The following is a 22,460-nucleotide window of genomic DNA, read 5'->3' on the forward strand; positions in this document are numbered from 1 at the left end:
CCTGGCGGAGGGGGGAGCCGGGCGGGGCTTCCAGGGGGGCTCACTTTCCCAGGGGAGCGGGATGGGGCTGCTGGGCAGGGCCATGCGTACCTGGGACGGGGCAGGGTCTCTGGGTGGGGCCCCAGGTCTCTGGGTGGGGCCCCATGTCCCTGGGGGAATGAGGTGGGGTCCCAGGGCAGGACCCACAGTCCTGGGGGGAGGATGGGGGACAGGGCAGGGTCTCTGGGCAAAGCGGGGCGGGGTCCTCTCTGTGAACAGGCTCTGACCTGTCCTGTTCTCCCAGCAGGTTCTTCACCGCACTGGTCTCAGCAATCCCGACGGGCTGGCTGTGGACTGGGTGGGCGGGAACCTGTACTGGTGCGACAAGGGCAGGGACACCATCGAGGTGTCGAAGCTGAATGGGGCCTATCGCACGGTGCTGGTGAACTCGGGGCTGCGGGAGCCGCGGGCACTGGTGGTGGACGTGCAGAACGGGTGAGGGGGCACGGCCTGGTCTCACCTTTCCCTTGTTTCCGGACGTATGAGGCTCCGAGCACCCTTCCGTGGGCTGGCGCATCAGCCCCTGCCCATGGCACCCCCCAGGATTTCTGTTCTGAGCGGGGTGCCTGGAGTCAGGACTCCAGGGTTCTGTTCCCACTCCCAGCTCTGTCTCTTACACGCTGGGAAACCCCACTGTCGCTTGGTGACTCGGTTTCCCCTCCTGTGCGGCAGACAGAAGGACGCTGTAGCAGGGCTGCTGGTGCTGTTTCGGTTGACTCAGCTTCTCCCGTTGCTGTTCCCTTTGTGCCCCAGTTACCTGTACTGGACGGACTGGGGTGACCACTCCCTGATCGGCAAGATCGGCATGGACGGCACCAACCGGAGCGTCATCGTAGACACCAAGATCACCTGGCCCAACGGCCTCACCCTGGACTACATCAACAGCCGGATTTACTGGGCTGATGCCCGGGAGGACTACATCGAGTTCGCCAGTCTGGACGGCTCCAACCGGCACATCGGTGAGGCCAGCTGGGAGCTGCAGCTTTCGGTCAAACACAAATGGTTTTAGCCTGGGACTGGGAGCCAGGACTCCTGGGTTCTGATCCCAGCTCTGCTGCTGACTCCATCTATGCCCTTGGGCAAATGACGTCCCTGTTGCTTCTTGCGTCAGTTTCCCTATATGGGAACTGGGGATGAGCTGTACCAGCTGTGGGATTTGCGGAGAGCCATGCTGCTGTCGCGCAAGGCAGGTGATCGGCCCCTGCTTCATAGGCGTGCAGAGGGATAATTAACGCTGGTGCAGCCAAGCTCACATATATTAATATTAAAGTCTTCTTAAAATTGCATCCCCTGCCCACTTCCAGTCCCCGGCTCAAATGGCCTGGCAGCTCCCAGGTTTGGGGGCTTGAACCCCCGGGCTCTGCCGGGGGCCACGGCCTGTAGGTGACTCAGCAGCAGGTGTTTGCAGTGTCTGGCCTGTAGAGGGTGCCACGTGCACACCTAGTGGCACAGGGCTGCTGTGCTCCGTCCACGACTGGGGGTTCCCCCTGGGGCCGGGGGCTGCATCCCTTCCTGGCCTGAGCCGCCCTCTCTCCTTGCAGTGCTGAGCCAGGACATCCCGCACATCTTTGCGCTCACCCTCTTTGAGGACTACATCTACTGGACTGACTGGGAGACCAAGTCCATCAACCGAGCCCACAAGACCACCGGAGCCAACAAGTCCATGCTGATCAGCACCCTGCACCGCCCCATGGACATTCACATCTATCACGCCTACCGCCAGCCGGACGGTGAGCGGGAGGGAGCCCTGGGCGGGGGGCTGTCGCCAGGAGCCGGTTCTGCAAGGGGGGACCGTGGCCCCGGGGGGACCAAGGCTCGAGGCTCCCTGATTTCATGCCATCCCCCTGGGGTTTCTGAGGGAGGGGCGGGGGTCCAGCTGGCACTGAGGGGGTGAGCGCCCAAGGCTCTGGCGTCTGGATCCTGACAGTGGCTCTAGTTTGAGATGCGTCCTCGTGCCCAGCTGCCTAAATGGCGGAGGGTCGCTTGGGAAATGAGTGACCAGCCCCATATGTTTCATCCAGTGTCTGACCTGCCGGCCAGGCTGTCTCCAGCCCACACACGCTCGCCCGTGGGTTCTGGAGTCTGGGATCAGGACCCGGCAGGCGGCTCGGGATCCAGTGGGGGTGGCTGGAGAAGTCACTACCTGCTGGGTCTGCACTTGGATCAGACCGCTGCCCAGCTCCGCTTCCCATGGGACGCCCAGGATTGCATGGGGCTGGTGCTCACCCACCGGGATCCAGCCCTGTGCAGAGTGGGGCTGGGATGAGGGTGAAGGAGAGACGGTGGGGGAAGTATGTGTAGGGATGACACACAGCGAGGCAGGGGGGCCACCTGCAGAGCGGGCGTCAGGAGCCCGCTGCGCCCCTGGACGGTCTCACCCCAGTGCGCTCTCTCTTCTCCCCAGTCCCCAGCCACCCCTGCAAAACCAACAATGGCGGCTGTAGCAACCTGTGTCTCCTGTCCCCGGGCGGCACCCACAAGTGCGCCTGCCCCACCAACTTCTACCTGGGCGGCGACGGCAAGACCTGCATCTCCAACTGCACGGCCAGCCAGGTAACCCGCTGCTGCCATGGCCCCGGTGTCTACGTGTAACCGCAGCCAGACTTGGAGACGGGATGTTTCAAGGCTGGAGTCTCTTACTCCTGGCCCCCTGGAGTTATGGGGCTGAGGCTCCAGAGAGGGGAGATCTGGGGGAGTCAGGGTAGGCACTGCGTCACCCCAGCTCTGTGTGGAGGGGGGTGGAATCTACCCCCCTTGCTCTCAGTGCATCTTGCTGGGCAGGGGTAGAGCAGGGAGACAGACCCAGAGGGAAAATCTCCCTGTCTCAGTTGGTCTTGGGGGTGGCCCCCACGCTGCTGCCCCCGGGCCCTGCCTGGAGCCAGCCTCACGGCCTCGTCTCTCTGCCGCAGTTCGTTTGCAAGAACGACAAATGCATCCCTTTCTGGTGGAAATGCGACACGGAGGACGACTGCGGGGACCGCTCGGATGAGCCCGAGGATTGCCGTGAGTGACCCCAACGAGAGGCACAGGGGGCCCTGCCCCTGCCTGCTCGGAAAGTAGGGTGGGGTCCCCTGCTCCAGGAGCCGCCACTCCCAGCATGGCTCCCATGAGTGGGGAATTCCAGGCCCCGGAGGCGTCCCCTCCCCAGCGCTGTGTGTGGGGATGAAACGTTTAGCAGGCTGGGAATGAAAAGGATCCTTTGCTCTAGCCCTGAAAGCCAGTTACCCCGGGCTCCCTGTTGGCGTCTCGGCGAGATCTGCCAGCCGCAGAGCCCCAGGCAGGCATTCCCCCAGAGGCGCCACAGGGAGAACCTCGCTGAGCCCCATTCCACCACCCCCAGGAACCAGGTAGTTTATGAGTCAGGGGGGTTCGTTCCCTCCCAGCTCCGCTCCCCTCACAGAGTCCTAGGGGCCACCTTGGCAAAGGGTTCAAAACCCGGCCCTGCTACTGCCTGGGGAGCAGAGAGCGGCACACGGCCTGGCTGGGGGCGGGGTGGGACCCCGCAGCTGAGCAGAGCTGGGCCTACTGACCGCCTGCATGGGAGAGTGCTGGTGACTCAGCAGGGGCTGCTCTCCCCTTGGCCTGACACTGCGGGCGGGGTGCTATGCAGCTGAGTCCTTAGATTTGGTGGTTAATGAGCCCAGGTGGTTCTTGCAGTAATGGGGTGTTTAATGGCCAGTGCCCTGCAGCTCCCTGAAATCTTCCTCCTGCTTTTGATTGCAGACGGGAGTCTTCTTTGCTCCTTCTTCTCAAGGGCTGTGTAGTGTTGCTGCGTGCTGTTAAACAGCAGCCATGTCCCACCCCAGAGGTGGCTGCATTTCAGTGAGGGGTGAAATGATTTATATCTGATTTTTTTAAACAAGTTGTGGGCCAATTTCCTGCCACCTCTGCAGCCCCATTGGCTCCAGTGTGAGGAGGAGTGCCTCCTCATGGTAGGGTAACAGCCTACTGCTGCTCTTGGCTAGTGGGGCTACTCCTTTGGCTCGTGCAGTAGGGGCCTGTGCTAGTGGTGCTGGCAGTCCAGGGTCCCTGGGGCAGGCAAGTTTGCCCTGTGAGCGTCTCCCAGCGCTGTGGAAATGCCAGGGTTCATCTGGCGCGAGGCGTCACCACCTCCCTTCTCTCTCCCTCAGCTGAATTCAAGTGCCGCCCTGGACAGTTCCAGTGCTCCACCGGGATCTGCACCAACCCGGCCTTCATCTGCGACGGAGACAACGACTGCCAGGACAACTCGGACGAGGCCAACTGCGGTATGGCCCCCGGACGCCTGGGTCCCCAGCAGGGCTCCTGATCCTACAGTGTCCCGATAGCAGCAATGCAAGTCCAAGCCAGGAGCGAGCTCTCCCCTCACTGTGTCCCTTTTCTGTCCAGATATCCACGTCTGCCTGCCCAGCCAGTTCAAATGCACCAACACCAACCGCTGCATCCCTGGGATCTTCCGTTGCAACGGGCAGGACAACTGCGGGGACGGCGAGGACGAGAAGGATTGTCGTGAGTGACCTCCCCGCAGTGGGTGCCGGGGGCGGGCTCCTGCCTGCGGGAGCTCAGTGTGACTTTCTCCCCTCGCTCTGCTGTCTGCAGCATGGACAGCCCTGCTCGCTGTATCCCGGCTGGAGTCGCTGCTGTTCTGATTCAGATAAAGACTTATGCCTAATATCTAGTAGCAGTGAGTTCCACAGGTTACCAACTAGCCAAACAGCATTTCCTCATGCCGTTTGAAAGGTGCTGCCTTGTTCCCATCCTCTCGTCCCCAGGGCTCACTGGGGGGGCCTCAGTTAGCCTTGGTGTTAATTAGAAAGGGCTTATCCCTGCTTTTGAGGCCAGAGGGAGGGAATTCTCCCTCGAGCCACTTCAGGGTCACCCATGTGACGTGCCTGCACTGCCCATCATGTCGCTGTGGGAAAAGAGGCTCCTGATTATCCCAGCCGTAACTCAGAGGCTGCTGCGGCATCCAGCAGCATTGCTGGGCACTTTTCCCCAGGCCCCCAAAGCCATCTGCGCTGGGAGCCCCAGTTTCTGCTGCAGGGCCCCCCTGACGCCCGTTTCCTTTGTGTCCCCTGCGCAGCGGAGGTGACCTGCGCCCCCAATCAGTTCCAGTGTGCCGTCACCAAGCGCTGCATCCCCCGCGTCTGGGTGTGCGACCGGGACAACGACTGCGTGGACGGATCGGACGAGCCCGCCAACTGCAGTAAGGAGCCGCTCCCCCGGTGCCGGGGGGGAGGGCTGGCGGCCTTGGAGCCTGCGGCATCCTGCCCCCCCTTGTGCCCCAGCTGTGTCCCATTGCTGGCAGGGATGGAGGCTTTGTGCTGGGGCCAACTGGCCCGCTGGGATGTAGACGGAGGACCCCACAGCTCTATCCGTCAGCCACAGGGGCTGCAATGTGGGGAGCCCTCAATGGGAGCGGGCAAAGAGGGGGGTGCTGGCCCACGCCGACGCTAACCCCCCTCTGCCTCTTCTCCCCCAACCCCAGCACAAATGACGTGTGGTGTGGACGAGTTCCGGTGCAAGGACTCGGGCCGATGCATCCCAGCACGCTGGAAATGCGACGGGGAGGACGACTGCGGAGACAGCTCGGACGAGCCCAAGGAGGAATGCGGTGAGCTGGTGCCACGGCCGGCAGGGCTGGGCTGAGCGCCTCTTGCATCTTCTGCTACATTCTGGGGACTGGGCTCCGCGGATCGGGGGTGGGGGGGCTGATTGGCTCTGAGGGGGTCACGGCTGCCTCTCTTGTCCACCGTAGATCTGCTCACGGCACTCCACCTCTTGGGGCAGGGCACCTACGTTCAGCACACTCGCACCTCACTGGGGTGCCTGCCCCCCAGGTGGGCAGGTGAAATTGACATTGGTCTTTTTTTCCCACTTCACCACCCCCATTCCTGGCCTCTCCCCCCCCCCCCCCACCTTCATTGCAGACGAGCGCACCTGTGAGCCGTACCAGTTCCGCTGCAAGAACAACCGGTGTGTGCCAGGCCGCTGGCAGTGTGACTACGACAACGACTGTGGGGACAACTCGGACGAGGAGAGTTGCAGTACGTGCCACCGTCAGCCCTGAGCTGACCCGGGGCAGGGGGACAGGACTCGGCCTCCTCCAGCTGGGGGAAGCCTGCGGCAGATGCACAGCCCCGTGCTGAGGCAGACAGGCAGGCGTGGGTTGGTCCTGCTGCTGGAGGTCAGACTGGGGGGAAGACAGGAGAACCCCGCTGGGCTGCTCTTGGACAGGTCGATGAGCTGATGCACATGGGGCTGCTTCCTTGCAAGCTGCGCCGGGGGGTGCCCTGTAAGCAACGTGTCTCCCGGCTCCCCCCAGCGTGGTCTATTGTGTGTCCTGGAGAGAGACAGGAAGGTGATCTCAGCGCTGGGATCTGGGCACCACTTAGGAAGGGGTGTAGTTTCCATGAGCGCAGCCTTCCCTTCTCCAGCGTGGCTGCTCTTAAATCGCTTCCCCAGTGTCTTGGATCAGGTTAGCTGAAGTGCGACGTCCATGCGTCACTGAATCACTTTCAGCTAATCTGCTTCTGCGGCTGCACCAGTAAGGTGCGATTTTAAACGGATTGAAGGTATGTCTCCGCCGGACGCAGGGATGGAAATCACACCTGCTCCCGTGTAGACACACCCGCGGCAGAAGGCCATCTGGACACCCTGATGGCAGTTCAACTGAAGCCAATTAGGATCATCTTGAGCTGAAATCAGTCTCACTACACGGGTTGGCACCAAGTGAACGAAACCAATGTAACTGATCCAGCGCGAATGTGCGTAGAGACGAGGCCTCGCTCAATCAGACTGCATAAACTGTGGTCCTTGCCCCTCCAGTCTCCTTCCAGGCTTTAGGATGGAATTTCTTTTTTTCCTTTCTGTTGCTCTCATGTCGTGTATTTGAGTTTGTGCCATTTCACCTCATCTTACATTTTTCTCCATTTTCACACTGTCGTTACGGGGTGCTCAGAGGTAGGTTCCTGCCAAAATTTTCTTAATTCCATGTAAAGTGTTCAGTAAATAAGTCAACAAACCAACTGGAGCAAAGGGGATGGGGAGCGGATGAGAGACTGACCCAGACAGTCATTCTGAACCTCATCAGCTTTATCTCCTCAGAATCTGCTGCCCCCAGGCAGAGAGAGAGCCAGGGTTAAATATTCCCGCCTCCAAACCGACCGGGACCCATGCATGGCTCATTTTTAGCTCCCAAGTTCTACCCCCACCTCATCTGCTTCTGCAAATTGACCCAGATTGGTCAGCTCTCCCCAGCCTCAGCCCCCGTCTGCACCTCCCATCCCACCCTCTTGCTGCCTCCAGAGGGGACATGGCACATGATCTCCCCCGGGTGGAGCAGGAGATGGGGGTGAAAGTAATTCAGCGGGTTCCTCCAGGCTGGGGCCAGCAAAGCCATGCATTGTGGGGGCGGGAACAGATCCCCGTTCCATGCAGGGATTGCTGTGACATTCAGAGCAGCTCCGCGGCACAGCAAGCGAGTGCCAGGAGACGCGTCGGGCCCACCGTGCCAGCGTGCCTGTGGGCATCACCCCGCCGGGCCCGAGCTCTGCCGTGGGAGCCAGCAGCTCTGAGGTGCGGCCTCAGCTCTAGGAGATGCAGATTAAACGCATTCCGCCTGTCCCACCGCCACCAGGGGTGGCAGCTGCCCGCAGCCAGTGCACGAGCGCCATAGCCGCTGACCGGTCAGTCTTGGCCTGTCCCTGAACGGGAGCGCCCCCTCCTTCTGCGCGGGTGCTCGCAGGGGGCGGGGATTAGGGATGGAGCTGCAGCCAGAGGGGGTAGCTAGAGCTGGGACTGTCCCTCCCTCCCTTCCTCCCTTGTCCCTCTGGGAAAGCTGGAGGTGGCATCTGAAGTCAATATGAGCCATGCACCTCTCTGGCCATTTCCCCGGCTCTGCTTGCTCCCCCGGCGCCGCTGAATGAGTGTCTGTGTCCGCTCCCACCCGCCCGGTTAGCCACGCCGCTCACCGGGGCCGCCTCGTCTTCTTTCCCCTCTGCCTCCAGCACCCAGGCCCTGCTCGGAGAGCGAGTTCTCCTGCGCCAACGGGCGCTGCATCGCCGGCCGGTGGAAGTGTGACGGGGACCATGATTGCGCCGACGGTTCCGACGAGGTATGGATGGAGAGAGGGGGCAGCTTCTCCCTGCCAGCCAGCCCTGGCCTGCCCCTCTGAGCTCTGGGGTCCAGGCTGCTGCAGCTGCCAGTGGGGCTGGGGCCTCCTGCTCGTGGGCAACCGGCCTGGCACCTGGGTAGCTTGTGACTCACCGGGGCTGGCTCTGCCAGAGCCCACCCTCATTTTCGCCCTGGTGAGGTTTTCTGCAGGGCTGTGTCCTGTCTCCCTGGGCATCCCCCGCTCACCCACTGTCTCCTCCCGCCCTGCAGAAGGACTGCACGCTGCGCTGTGAGTTCGACCAGTTCCAGTGCAAGAACGGGCACTGCATCCCCATGCGCTGGCGCTGTGACGCTGACGCCGACTGCATGGACGGCAGCGACGAGGAGAACTGCGGCACCGGGGGTAACAGCAGTGCGACGGAAGGGCTCACACACACAAACTCATGACCGCGTTAACCCTGGAGCCTAATGAGGGAGCCAGCTGTGCTGGCGTGCAACCACACACCCAACCTGCACGTGCAGTTGGGCATTTGCATTGCAGAGCCGTGCCTGCCAATAAATAAAGAGCAAAAACCTGCCGCTGGGTGTCTGCCCCGCAGGTCCACGGGCTGGCTGTGGCTGGATGGGGAGTGCTGCCCCTGGCCTGGGACCAGTCTCTTGGGCTCCTTTCCGATCAGTCGGCCAAGGAGGCTCCAGCAAGCTCCTGTCCCCCTCCCCACTCCCAGCGTGGCCCCCTCCCCACAAGCACGGGCCCTGACGCGCCCGTTCCCCCCTCCCCACAGTGCGCACCTGCCCCCTGGACGAGTTCCAGTGCAACAACACCCTGTGCAAGCCGCTGGCGTGGAAGTGCGATGGAGAGGACGACTGTGGGGACAACTCGGACGAGAACCCCGAGGAGTGCTGTGAGTGCCCCCTGCCCGGCACTGCTCCCTGGCTAACCCGCCTCCGCGCACGGGGGGGATGCTGCTGCTGGGGCAGGGCTCCGGGAGGCGTGGGCACGTGAGGGTAAACCTTTTGGAAATGAAGCTGTAGCAGGACGGGGTGGATGGCGCCCTGAGCTGACCCAAAAAATCCTCTGTCCCATCTGGTGTCATGCTCAGGGTCAGCCCATTGCCAGCCGGGGGTGGGGCAGGAAGGAATTTGCTCCCTGGTCCGATTGGCAGGGATCGAGGGGAACAGAGAGTTTGGAGGTTAGCGTGGAGGGGCCCCAGTTTGGGTTGTGGGGAGCACTGGGTCCTTTTGCCTCTCTCTGCCCCATGGGGCATGGATCACCGGCTCTCCCACCCAGACGATTCCCTGTCACCGGCAGGCCCTGGGGGGCCCCCATCTCCCCAGTCTCTGCCTGCGGCTCGCAGCTCTCTGAGGGCTGAGCTGTTTGAGTCGGGGTCAGACATGGGCGGCGGGTGCCGGTAACGCCCATGTTCTGCAGCGGGGCAGGCTCCATGGGCTGATGTCCTGGACCCCGGGTGCTTGTGAGCGGTTCACAGAGCTCAAGTGACTGGCCTAGCAGGCAAGGCCAAGCTGGGGAACGGGCAGAATGTCACTTCTGGGAGGGGGAGCAGAGGTTTTGGGGGGTCAGCCCTGGAGGGGGCACAGAGCGGAGTTTATGGGGCTCTGAGCCTGGGAGATTTCGAGGGAGTTTTGGGTCAGACCAGTTTGGAGCCAGGTTCTCCAGCTGGGCCCTGCGATGGAGTCCTGGCACTTGGGCCCGTTTGTGGTGGAGAGGGGGCTGAGCCAGGCAGCGGCGTCTCGGTTCACCAGCTCCACCTGTCTGTCGGCGCAGTGAGGTTCCAGTGCCCGCCTGGCCGACCGTTCCGTTGCAAGAACGACCGCGTGTGCCTATGGATTGGGCGTCAGTGCGACGGCATCGACAACTGCGGGGACGGCACGGATGAGCGGGACTGCGGTGAGCAGCCCTGAGGTCACTGCCACTGCCCCTACCCCGCTCCAGGGATGGGCAGTCAGGCCTGGGCAGGAGCCCCACCTTAGCCACGGCCACAGAGCAAGTCACATATAGAGCTAGGAACCCAGGAGTCCTGGCTCCCAGGCCTCTGCTCTAACCACCCGATCCCTGTCTGCTCCCAGAGCCAGGAACAGAACCCAGGAGTCCTGGCTCCCAGCCCTCTGCTGGAATCACTAGCCCTACCCCATTCCCCATTGTATCCTTCCTGGGGCAGGGAACGTGTGTCTGTCTGTGGGGCAGGGGTTGGTGACTCATTAACCCCCAGGGATGCTCCCATGCTTTGGTCTCAAGCCCGCTCCCCTGCCGGCCCCCACAGAGTCGCCCACTGCCAGGCCCAAGACCTGCAGCCATGAGAAGAACGAATTCCTCTGCAAGAACAAGAAATGCATCAGCTCCCTCCTGCGCTGCAACTTCTTCGATGACTGCGGGGACGGCTCGGACGAGGAGCAGTGCTCCCGGGGCGGTAAGTGGGGTGTAAAGTGAGTCTCTCTCACCACATGTTGTAACAGTTCACAGGGTGGATTTCCTGGCAGCCGGGAACCCCTCCCCCAGGTCAGAGTCCTTCCGGTGGTCGTGGATGTCCTGAGCAGAGAGATGAGAGAAGGAGCAGCGAGTTGAAGATCACTGTCTCTCATTTTTATATCCCCCTCCCTCTTTGTGGGTTACCCCCAGCTGGGGGGCAGCAGGCGTGAGGGTTGAACCTTCTCTGTGAGGAAATGTAAATTTCTTGTTTACACCTTTCTGCTGCTGAAGAACGGTACTTCAGCGGGCGATCGCTCTTTAACACCTGTCTGGGGTGCTGGTGTGTCTTTGTCTCTGAAAAACTAGTTTGCACCTGCTCATCTGAACCTTAGAACAGGTTATAACAACGATACACGGTAGAACTGTATAATTTCACGTACAGTGTTGATGCACATATTTGACCAGGATAATAATGTTCAGCAGATTATGAGTTTTCAAATGATCCCTCACAAGGCATTCTTTGTACACAATGTATCATAGTATTGTAAAAGTGGCGATCATAATAATACAAACTGTCACAGAGGACGGGGCTGGGGTAGCAGGCGCTGTGGGTCAGGCTTGAGGGGCACCGGCACGCCTGTTGGGGATTGCCCAGGGTTGGGCTAAAGGGGCTGCGGGTTGGGATTGAGGGCCACTGGCAGGGCTGGGCTAGCAGGGGGCTGTGGGTCAGGCTTGAGAGGCACCGGCAGGGCTGAGGGAAGCTCAGGGCTGGGCTAGCAGGAGCTGCGGTATGGGAGTGATGGGCACCGGCAGGGCTGAGGGGAGGGAAGCTGATTATCCCAGCTGCTCTCTCCCTCCGAGGTTTTCCTCTGTCAGGGCTGGGCCAGTGTTCCCCAGGTCGCCTGAAATCTGTTCTCCTATTGAGGTCCCATGTTTGCCCACAGATGCCACCTTGGGGGGAGGCGGGTGCTGGCTCCGGGGCAGCACGGCGGTTGGCCCAGTCTTTGGTCCCATGGCCGCGCCCTGACGAGCTGCTGGGCCCTTCGTCCCCCTTGCAGATCCCAAGATGTACGACTGCCACACCAACGCGACCATGTGCGGGGACGAGGCCAAGTGCGTCCAGTTCCAGACGGTCATGTACTGCACCTGCCGCAGCGGCTTCCAGAAAGCACCTGACAAAAACACCTGCCAAGGTACCAGGCCACTGGGCTCAGGGATCTGCCTGGGGGGAGGCCACGACGGAGCCCAGCCTGGCCTCTGCCTGCCAGGGACCGGGGCTCAGCTGGACTCCAGGAGGAACCGTGCTGCCCACGGACACAGGGCAGGTTCAAGGAACGAGGGGGTTGCCTGGTGGGTAGCACACTCCCAGGGCCACGCCCGTCTGTGGCCACCACAGCCACTGCCTTTCCGGGGACGTTCTTCTGAAGGAGACAAGGCCAAGATTTCCTAGAATTCCCAGGGACTCTGGGGAAGAGGGGCCTGGTTTTCAGGTGGCGGGTGCCGGGAGTAGGACCCAGGTGTCCTGAGTCCCAGTCGATTGCTTCGCCCACTGGACCTCGGAAGCACGTCCTGTGAACACCACCCAGGTGGGGGGCAGCTGAGTGGCACCCTGACCTTGGCCTGGTGTACGGCACTGGCAGTTTGGGCACCACGTGGCATCTCAGCACCCTCTGATCTGTTACTCACCCCTGTGCCCGGAGCTCTCCACAGACGGCCCATCCCTGGCCCAACCCGTCTCCCCAGATGGCCCGTCACCCCCAAGTAGCTGTTGCTGCTGCCTGCCTGCTTTGGGGAACTGCCGTGCTGAGCAGCTGGGGGGCATGATCCCTGGTGCCAGCACCAGGAGAGAGCTCCGCTGCCTGGAATGGGCGGTGAACGCAGACACCCCCGGACCTTTGGCCTCAGCCCACCTTCCCCTGGAGCCCTGAGCTGTTGTGTGCCAGCCCGTGGCTGCAGTGAGGGCCTGTCGCCCGCCCCCGTTCGGCGCCCTCTGCTCTCAGGTAGGACTGCCCTGGGACAGGCCCCCCGCCAAGCCCCTCACAGCCTGTCTGCCTCTGATCCCCGCCCAGACATCAACGAGTGCTCGACGTTCGGGACCTGCTCCCAGCTCTGCAACAACACCAAGGGGTCCCACGTCTGCAGCTGCGCCCGCAACTTCATGAAGACCCATCACACGTGCAAGGCGGAAGGTATGGGGGGCGCGTGGGGCACGGGCAGTTTGGATGCGTGTCCAGCTGAGCTGACGTCTCCCTGGCACCCCAGCTCCCCTCTCTCCAGCCGTCTCAATCCCTTCCCATCCCTGCGCTCCCAGCATCTGTCCCGCCTGGCCCGGGGCAGGATCCATGTGGGACGCACCCCATGGTGGGAGGCTGCTGGGCTCCACCCTGGCCCCTCCGCCCGTCCCTCCCTGACTGCAGGAACGAACCAGAGCCGCAGCTCAGTCCCGCTGCCCAGAGGTGGCCGAGCCCACGGGCATGTCCCCCCCCCGGGTCCCCCAGCCGACAGCTCTCCCCCCGCAGGCTCGGAGCAGCAGATCCTGTACATCGCCGACGACAACAAGATCCGCAGCATGTACCCCTTCAACCCCAACTCGGCCTACGAGCCGGCCTTCCAGGGCGACGAGAACGTGCGCATCGACGCCATGGACATCTACGTCAAGGGCAACAAGATCTACTGGACCAACTGGCATACGGGCAAGATCTCCTACCGCGAGCTGCCGTCGTCTGCCGCCTCCACCGCCTCCAACCGCAACCGCCGGCAGCTGGACGGGGGTGTCACCCACCTCAACGTGAGCGGGCGCTCGGGGCTCCGGGGGGCCGGGACGAGCCGGGCCAAGGCGCTAAGGCCCCGCCTCTCTCTGCCTTCCAGATCTCGGGGCTCAAGATGCCGCGGGGCATCGCCGTGGACTGGGTGGCCGGGAACGTCTACTGGACGGACTCCGGGCGTGACGTCATCGAGGTGGCACAGATGAAGGGCGACAACCGCAAGACGCTGATCTCGGGCATGATTGACGAGCCCCATGCCATTGTGGTCGACCCACTCCGAGGGTACGAGACTCCCCACCCCGCTCAGACCCCTGTCCCACCCCGCACTCCCCCCTCACCCCGTATCCAGCCTCCGTGCCCCAAGCCCTGTCCCCCTATATCTGGCACCCATGGCCCTTGCCCCCCCCCCGCCCATATCCAGCATCCACATTCCACCCTGTCTCATGCCATAGAGATTGACCCACTCTGAGGGTAAGAGACACTCCCTCTCCCCACGTCACCCCCACCCCATATCCAGCTCCCCTGTCTCATTCCTTCCCTTCATTTGCGCCCACACAGCAGCCTCATATCCAGGCCCCCACATCTGCCACCACCCTCCCCCATGGCATGCGCCCCTCATCTTTCCCCAGGGCAGTCTCAGCTCGCCCCAGTGAGTGTCTGGGTGTCCACCTGGGGCTGTGGGTGGGAAGATCCCTGCTGGGCGTGAGTGCCCAGGGCTCTGACACTCTGGGGCAATGGGGTAACTGCCATGGGGAGGCACCAAGGTCCCCCCCTCAGGGTGGTGCAGATTAACCCTTCGAGGGCCCGTCATGCCCCAGGCGGCGCTCCCAGCGCGCTGCCCACTCCATCCCTCGTCTCTGCAGCACAAACAGGCCACTGAGGTCAGTGGGGCTGCGGGCACGGGGCACTGCAGTGTCGGGGGCTGGGCTCAGAGCCCCCCCGCCAGCAGCCTGTGCGCCCGGGGCCATGCAGCTCCGCCCCTTCCCCAGGGACCCACTCCGCCACGGCCTTTTCTCCCTTCACAGGACCATGTACTGGTCCGACTGGGGCAATCACCCCAAGATCGAGACGGCCGCAATGGACGGGACCATGAGGGAGACACTAGTGCAGGACAACATCCAGTGGCCGACAGGTGAGCAGGGCCGGGCACAGCGGGCGGGGCAGGGGATCCCCCTCCACCCAGCGAGGGTTCAGGCAGATAGTGTGCTCTGGAGTGAGGGCACCAAGCCAGGACTGCTGAGTTCTCTTCCCAGCTCTGCCATCCTGGGATCTTGAGTAAGTTGCTTTGTGACTCGGTTTCCCTTGTCTGTAACCAATGCCTGTACGAAGCGCTTGGGGATCTGGAGAGTCTGTAGTAACACCCCATGTCTGCGCCATCTGCCCTCTTCCTGGGGGACTTGCAACTGAGGACTCCGGGAGCTGGGCCCTGCTGCCGTCCTGTCCGTCCGGGAGTGTCTGGCCGGCAGTGCTGCAGCCCACGACTCGGCTGCTAGAACTGCTCAGCACGTGTCTCCCCGCAGGCCTGGCTGTCGACTGTCACAACGAGCGGCTGTACTGGGCCGACGCCAAGCTCTCCGTCATCGGCAGCATCCGTCTCGATGGCACTGACCCCGTCGTGGCCATCGATAACAAGAAAGGTGAGAGGCCGCTGCAGAGACCCGGGCTGGGCTGGGACAGGGGAGGTCTCCCTTGGACGGGCACCCACCCCCTCCCAGCGCCCCGTCCTGGCTGGGGACCAGCGGCCTGGCTGAGCTGGGGCGCGGGGATCTGGCATCCGGTCTCCAGAGCGCACCATGAGACAGAGGGACCGGAGCTCATCCCTCACTGCCCACAAGGGGTCACCAGTGAGCAGCTGCAGAAGAGCTCCAGCAGGAGGCCTGATACTGGGGTAGAGGGGCCCCTGGCCAGACACAGCAGGTATCCGGTTACAGCTGTGCCCTGAGCTGCAGGGCCGGCCTCTGACTCCGCGCCCCTCCCGCCCTGTCGCCCCAGGACTGAGCCACCCCTTCAGCATCGACATCTTTGAGGATTACATCTACGGCGTCACCTACATTAACAACCGCATCTTCAAGATCCACAAGTTCGGGCACGGGCCCGTCACCAACCTGACGTCTGGGCTGAACCACGCCACCGACGTGGTGCTCTACCACCAGTACAAGCAGCCAGACGGTGAGTGCCGGGGACCCCCCAGGGCTGCTCGGCCTCCTCTGCCCTGTCTGGAGCACGCCCTGGGTTACAGCATTGGCCACCCCTGTCCGCAAAGGAAAGTGGGGTCACAATCACTGAACAGCCCCCTCCAGTCAGAGCTGGGGCGGCCAGGGCTGGGGGACACCCGGTCAGATGGGCCTGTTGGTCTGATCCGGGGCAGCAGGGAAGGAGCCCAGAAAGCAGGGTAGATGGGCCTGTTGTTCGGCACCGACGAGGGAGGGGGAACAGGACTCAGAACTCAATAGGCCCCTCTAACGCGGGGAGTCATGGCCTTGCCCTAGAGCAAAGGGGCCAGGCAGCCAGCCGGAGCGGGCAAAGCCAGGAGCGATGGCAGGATGCCGGGCAGCCCCCGCCCTGTGCCTAGGGGCAGCCTTGGAAGGGTGGCGCTCCATGCACTGGGCGTGACGGGGGGTGCTGTGGGGCAAGGGCGCCCGGCCATGTATCCCCCACTCTGCGCTCCCTTCACACACACACCTCTCCCCTCTCTCTCCCAGTGACCAACCCCTGCGACAGGAAGAAATGCGAGTGGCTCTGCCTGCTGAGCCCCAGCGGCCCCGTCTGCACCTGCCCCAACGGGAAGCGTCTGGACAACGGCACATGCGTGGTGATCCCCTCACCCACCGTCTCACCCGTCGGTACGTGGTGCCGCCCGCCCGGGGAGGGGGAGAAGCTGCAGCAAGGCCACACTCCCTTAGCATAGCTGCAGGGGTTGCTGCCCAAGGGGGGGCACCACTGGTGGACAGCGCATCTCCCAGGGTCACCACATTCCCACTGGCACTGTAAGGGTTAAGATCCCCCCCGGCCCAGTCCAGGGCATTGCTCCACCCAGAGCTGTGTGCCCACTGGGCACGGTACCAGCCCCTCCGCTGGCAGCCTGTCCTCCGTGCCCGCCCTGCTCATACCTCTCCTGCGCTCTCCAGTCCCAACCAGTGACACCTGTGACCTGATCTGCCTGAACGGGGGCAGCTGCTTCCTAAACGCCCGCAAGCAGCCCAAGTGCCGCTGCCAGCCGCGCTACAATGGTGAGAAGTGCCAGCTGGACCAGTGCTGGGAGTACTGCCAGAACGGGGGCACCTGCGCCGCCTCCCCATCAGGTGAGGGGCACTGCAAGCCAGGGCCAGGAGATGGGGCCGTGGGGCTGGGGGATCCGACAGGGCTGAGCTCAGGGCTGGAGGGGCTGGTTGGTGTGGCTGGGAGCTGCGGGTGTTCAGGGATACGGGGCAGGCAGGGCCGTGCCCCTGAGCCCCCCACACCAGCGTGAGAGGAAGGATGGGGGCAGATCTGGCTGCCCTCGGTGCCCAGAGCTGGGCAGAGGGTCCGAAGCCCCAAGGCTCCAGTGTCTGTCCTAACGAACGAATCTCGCGGCCCCACCCCGCTGATGCCTTGGCCCCCTTCCCAGGGATGGCGACATGCCGCTGCCCCACGGGCTTCACCGGGCCCCGGTGCAACCAGCAGGTGTGCGCCGAATACTGCCTGAACAACGGCAGCTGCAGCGTCAACCAGGGCAACCAGCCCAACTGCCGCTGCCCGGCCGGCTTCCTCGGCGACCGCTGCCAGTACCGTGAGTGGGGCGAGCCGGACACCTGGGTCCTCTCCCCGGCTGGGAGGAGAGTGGGGTCTAGTGGTTGGCAGGGGGGGAATTGGGAACCAGGACTCCCGGGCTCTCTCCCCAACTGGGAGGGGAGTGGGGCTTAGTGGTTGGTCGGGGGTGGGGGTGGGAACCAGGACTCCTGGGTTCTCTCCTCAGCTGGGAGGGGAGTGGGGTCTAGTGGTTGGTCGGGGGTGGGGGTGGGAGCCAGGACTCCTGGGTTCTCTCCCCAGCTGGAAGGGGAGTGGGGTCTAGTGGTTGGTCGGGTGTGGGGGTAGGAGCCAGGACTCCTGGGTTCTCTCTCCAGCTGGGAGGGGAGTGGGGTCTAGTGGTCTGAGAGGGGATGCTGGCAGGGGCCCTGCTGTTCCCGCACTCCTCCCTCCCACTGCCCACCCTCTCCCCCGTAGGCCAGTGCTTCGACTACTGTGAGAACGAGGGCGTGTGCCAGCTGGCGGCCGATGGCGCCAAGCAGTGCCGCTGCCTGCCGCAGTACGAGGGTCCCCGCTGCCAGGTCAGCAAGTGCTCCCGCTGCCAGGAGGGCAAGTGCAACATCAACAGGCAGACGGGCGAGGTCACCTGCACGTAGGTGTCTGTGGGGCTGGTCCGGCCAGCGCGGCTCCTGGGCAGCTCGGCCCTCGGGCCCAGACACTGCCGCTCACGGGGGAAGGGTGCCACCCCGTCTCTGCCCTACAGCTGAGCGGGGATGTGGGGGGGCACAAGGAGGGATCGGAGTGCGTGCGCTAACCCTGCCCCGTCTCTGCCCTATAGCTCGGGGGTAGTGGGGGGGCGCAAGGAGGGATCGGGGTGCATGCGCTGACCCCACCCTGTTTCTGCCCTACAACTGGAGGGAGCAGTGGGGGGGGGGCGCGAGGAGGGATCAGGGTGCATGCGCTGACCCCACCCCGTCTCTGCCCTACAGCTGGGGGACAGTGGGGGGGGCACGAGGAGGGATCGAGGTGTATGAGCTGACCCTACCCCAGCTCTGCCCTACAGCTGGGGGGCAGTGGGGGGCACAAGGAGGGATCGGGGTGCATGCGCTGACCCCACCCCATCTCTGCCCTACAGCTGCCCGGGTGGCAAGATGGCACCAAGCTGCCTGACCTGCGACAACTACTGCCTGAACGGGGGCAGCTGCACCATGAACAGCAGGACGCAGATGCCCGAATGCCAGTAAGCTCCACCCGGCCCATGGCAAGGGGGTGACGGGGCTGTAGGGCGGCTCTGCCGGCTGGGCACTTCCATGGCCAAGCCCTCGTGCAGGGCCCAGCTCAGCCCCTGGTCCTGCCAGGAGCCGCCAGAGCGCGAGCTTGCGGGATGTGCCGCCTGCTCCGAGTCTCAGCAGAGCCCCCCAGCAACGGGGAGTGCCCCCCCCCCCCAGCAGAGGAGGCATGAGTGGCAGGGATGTCCACTCTGCGAAACCCCTAGTCCAGATGCTCTCCGTGCTCCCCTGCCCACTCCCTCCCTGCTCCACGTGCCCCCGCCCCCCGTGTTCCTGCTCCATGTGCCCCCCATTCCTGCATCCCGCTCCCCTCTAACCCTGCACTTGGCCTCCCACCCCGCCAGGTGCGTGACGGATGTGACAGGGCTGCGGTGTGAGGAGTTCGTGGTCAGCGAGCAGCAGAGCGGCCGTATGTATATGCGGGGGGGACATTTCCCTGCCCCCTGAGGGTCCCCAGGGTGGCAGGGCGGGGGTCTGCACCCACAGAGCTAGCTCATCCCATGCCCCCGCCCCCTGAAATCTCAGAGTCCCTTTCAGCTGGCGAGGGGTTGAGCCCCCCCCAGGCACCTCGGCACCAGGCCCAGATCGCCCCAGACAGCGGGGAGCCCACCCCTGTCCCAGATCGCCCCGGACAGCGGGGAGCCCACCCCTGCCCCATGAGCCGGACCTGGGGAGGGTCGGGGCCCCCCAGCTGTGCCCTGACATGCTGCCTGTCCCTGCCACCCCAGGAATGGCCTCCATCGTCATCCCCATCGTGTTGCTGCTGCTCATCCTGCTGCTGGGCCTGGCGGTCTTGTGGTACAAGCGGCGGGTTAAAGGGTGAGTCGGGAGGAGGACCTGGCACTGGGCCGGGGGGCAGGGCTTACCGGGACAGGGGGCAGGTTGGGGGGACCTGGCCCTGGGCCAGGGGGCTGAGATTCTAGTCAGAGAGTCACCTGGCTGTGGGGCTCTGCAGCATGGGGCCCCCTCCCTGCAGCATGGGGCTCCCCAAGCCCTTTGCCCCACACACTACCCCCCCCGCCTCTGCCCCCCATGCCCAGCGCTGACCCTGTGCTCGCCCTGTGCTCCCCAGCGCCAAAGGCTTCCAGCACCAGCGGATGACGAACGGCGCCATGAACGTGGAGATCGGGAACCCCACCTACAAGATGTACGAGGGGGAGCCGGAGGACGATGTGGGGGAGCTGCTGGACGCCGACTTCGCCCTGGACCCAGACAAGGTGAGGGTGGGGGCGGGGGATGGAGCCAGCCCCACGGGAACCCTGCAGCAGGGGTGCCATTAGCGCAGGGCAGCAGGGGCTGCGGAGGGGGAGGCTCTCGACTGCGGTAGGGATGGGGGACGGGACAGAGGCTGCAGAGGAAAAAGGGGGGACAGTGGGAGACTCCCCCCCATGGGGACCCTTCTGTTTCCCCCTCTCCTCACCCCTCGCTCTCCCCCGCAGCCCACCAACTTTACCAACCCCGTCTACGCCACCCTCTACATGGGAGCCCACAACAGCCGGAACTCGCTGGCCAGCACGGACGAGAAGCGGGAGCTGCTGTCGCGGGGCGCAGACGATGACCTGGCTGACCCGCTGGCATAGGGGGCAGGGACGGGGGGGTCGGGCAACCCCCTAGCACAGGGGGCAGAGATGGGGGAGGGGGCTGCGGTGCCATCGGTTTGGAAAAGAAGCCAATAAAGAGACAAGCTGGGGGGGAAGGGGGGGCGACAGACACTGTATAAATGTACAAATGAAGGATTATTACTTTTATATGTGAGCAGTATTATGAGTTGTCTATCCCGGGCCAGGCTCCCCCCAGGGACGAGCCAGCATCTCGGAGCGGGCACAGCCGGGGCCGACGGCGGGGGGGGTCGGAGTGGGCACAGCCAGGGGCCAACACCGGGGGGTGGCAGAGCAGGAACAGCGAGGGGTTAAAGTGGGGGGGTACCCAGCTTGGCTCCATAGCGCTGGGGAGCTGGCTCCAAGGCTGTTGGGGGATCCCCCCTTGCCTGGGGGGGTGCATGGCAGCATTAACCCTGCAGTTGCCCCCCCAGAGCTGCCGGCTCCTCCTCGCTGCAGTTGAAACCTGCCGCGGTTGGGATCCGGTGGGTTTCGCCCCCCCAGGGCACCGTGTCCAGCAACCCCACCCCGAGCTACGAACAAATCAGCCTGGGGCCGACGCCCCGGTGACTCGATCCCTCCCCCAACACGCAGCCCCCCCACCTGCCAGCAGCTGCAGGGGGAGGAGCCAGATGGTGGGACAATAGCTCCTCCCCCTTGCCCTCAGCCCCGCCCCTCCCATCCCCATTCACCATTGCAATCCTGTCCCACCAATCCGTTCCCTCGCTCCAACCTGACCAATCACCTTCCTTCCCGCACAGGCTCCCATCCAACCAACCACCTTCCTTCCCTCGTCCCGCTACGATCCCACCAATCACCTGCCCCTGAGCACTCTAGCTGGGATCCCCTCCCGCCCCTGGGCACTGATTCCCGGGGGGTGGGGGGCCTCCCTCCGGGCTGGGGCCGCTTGGGGGCCTGCACCCCCTGGCCCCGCGGCTGGAGCTGGGGCCACTGCCTGGGGCGGGGGGGTCCTTGCCTTGCGCATGTGCCTGCGGCCGAAGGGGGGGACCTGGGCACCACGCCGGGCACCCCCCCGCCGGCTGCCCCAGGGCCCAGCTCAGCTCCGCTCGTTTCTCACACAGGCATTTTTTTTAAACCGACTCCAATGAGCTGGCGTTTGTAGTGGGGGCGGGAGAACGCCTGTGGGGGCTGGGCCCCTCCGGCCTTTGGCGGGCGGCGCCTTTTCATAACTTTTGCTGGGTTACTTTACAACTAAACAGAGATTGTTATAAATAAAATTTGTAAAAACTGAGGCCCGGCTCCTGCTGCTTGGGGGGGCCGGGGGGTTCATCCGCCAGTTGTCAGGAGAACTGTTACGGCAGCGCCAAGTGGTCCCACCTGGGATTGGGGCCACATTGTCCCAGCTGCTACAGCCCCTGTCCCATCACATCAGAGCCCGGTCGTGCCGACCCAGGGCACAAAACACCCCGCCCGTCAGACCAGAGCCCGGTCGTGCTGACCCAGGGCACAAAACAGCCCCCCCGCCCCCAGACCAGAGCCCGGTCGTGCCAACCCAGGGCACAAGACAGCCCCCCCCCCATCAGACCAGAGCCCGGTGGTGCTGACCCAGGGCACAAGACAGCGCCCATCTCGCCAGACCAGAGCCCAGTCGTGCTGACCCAGGGCACAGGACAGGCCCTGCTGCAGAGTTCACAGTCTGAACAGACCAGGAAAGGTCCTTATCCCCATTTTACAGTGGGGAAAGTGAGGCACGCAACAGGGAAGTGACTCGCTCAAGAACTGCAGCAATATCCCAGCCCTGCACCTTAACCACCCCCCATCCTTAGTGTGCCCATAGCAGGGACAAGGGGCGTTCGCCTGGGCCTGTCCCTACCATCCATCCCTCAGAGCAGTTTGGGGTGGGGGGGCAGGGTTGGAGGAACAGGGCTTCCCCTGCCTGGCAATTGGGCATGCGGGGCTGGGGGGAGCCGCCTTCTGGCCCTGAGGTTGGGGGATGTGACTAAGTGGGAATGTTCTTAATGTTTCCTCTGAATACTGTGTGGGTGCCTCAGTTTCCCCTAGGCACTTCGTAAGTCTCTAGGTGGTGGGATAAGGGGGTGGGATTGTTGCAGAGCCCTAGGGGGCCAGTGCGATTGTGTCTGCACGGAGAATGGCCGACACCCTGTCTCCTGGCAACTGATGGGCTGGGCCCGTCCCCTGCAAGGTGCCAACCGAAGGTGTTGGAGAACTAAGGGATCAGGTGCCTCCTGGCCCTGGACAGAGACAAAGGGGGGTGTGGGGGGCTGGATAGTTTCAGTTTGGAGCTGGCTGGGGAAATGAAGGGGGCCCAGACTCGGAGTCCCCAGGGGATGCTCGGGAACTTACGGGAAAGGGGTAGGATTAAAAGATAAGTGAATGCTTATGGGAAGGGGGTAGGTTTAGAAGATAAAATAAAAAAAGAGCAAGTTAAAAATCACTTAGAAAAGCGAGATGCCTGCAAGTCACAAGGGCCTGATGAAATGCATCCTAGAATACTCAAGGAGTTAATAGAGGAGGTATCTGAGCCTCTGGCTATTATCTTTGG

General features: G+C 63.6%; 1 protein-coding gene across 1 annotated transcript in view; it reads left to right on the forward strand.

Annotated features, from left to right (window-relative positions):
* The window catches only part of LRP1 (LDL receptor related protein 1), a 181,398-nt gene extending 161,197 nt beyond the window's left edge, over positions 1-20,201 (forward strand). The window contains exons 59-89 of the mRNA XM_032785477.2: positions 287-474; positions 793-998; positions 1,581-1,769; positions 2,444-2,592; positions 2,949-3,042; positions 4,170-4,286; positions 4,408-4,527; positions 5,102-5,224; positions 5,507-5,632; positions 5,949-6,065; positions 8,028-8,134; positions 8,404-8,536; positions 8,916-9,035; positions 9,917-10,039; positions 10,413-10,559; positions 11,617-11,751; positions 12,628-12,747; positions 13,078-13,346; positions 13,427-13,605; positions 14,349-14,455; positions 14,844-14,960; positions 15,316-15,492; positions 16,026-16,166; positions 16,452-16,625; positions 16,931-17,092; positions 17,527-17,701; positions 18,185-18,289; positions 18,683-18,747; positions 19,067-19,157; positions 19,411-19,555; positions 19,778-20,201. Of these exons, the coding sequence (XP_032641368.1) occupies positions 287-474; positions 793-998; positions 1,581-1,769; positions 2,444-2,592; positions 2,949-3,042; positions 4,170-4,286; positions 4,408-4,527; positions 5,102-5,224; positions 5,507-5,632; positions 5,949-6,065; positions 8,028-8,134; positions 8,404-8,536; positions 8,916-9,035; positions 9,917-10,039; positions 10,413-10,559; positions 11,617-11,751; positions 12,628-12,747; positions 13,078-13,346; positions 13,427-13,605; positions 14,349-14,455; positions 14,844-14,960; positions 15,316-15,492; positions 16,026-16,166; positions 16,452-16,625; positions 16,931-17,092; positions 17,527-17,701; positions 18,185-18,289; positions 18,683-18,747; positions 19,067-19,157; positions 19,411-19,555; positions 19,778-19,918 (4,362 nt within the window). The 3' untranslated portion in view covers positions 19,919-20,201. The remainder of the gene's footprint in view (positions 1-286; positions 475-792; positions 999-1,580; positions 1,770-2,443; positions 2,593-2,948; positions 3,043-4,169; positions 4,287-4,407; positions 4,528-5,101; positions 5,225-5,506; positions 5,633-5,948; positions 6,066-8,027; positions 8,135-8,403; positions 8,537-8,915; positions 9,036-9,916; positions 10,040-10,412; positions 10,560-11,616; positions 11,752-12,627; positions 12,748-13,077; positions 13,347-13,426; positions 13,606-14,348; positions 14,456-14,843; positions 14,961-15,315; positions 15,493-16,025; positions 16,167-16,451; positions 16,626-16,930; positions 17,093-17,526; positions 17,702-18,184; positions 18,290-18,682; positions 18,748-19,066; positions 19,158-19,410; positions 19,556-19,777) is intronic.
* The last annotated feature ends 2,259 nt before the right edge of the window (positions 20,202-22,460 follow it).

This window comes from Chelonoidis abingdonii, chromosome 26 (genome assembly GCF_003597395.2).
Source record: "Chelonoidis abingdonii isolate Lonesome George chromosome 26, CheloAbing_2.0, whole genome shotgun sequence".
Classification (NCBI taxonomy): Eukaryota; Metazoa; Chordata; order Testudines; family Testudinidae; genus Chelonoidis; species Chelonoidis abingdonii.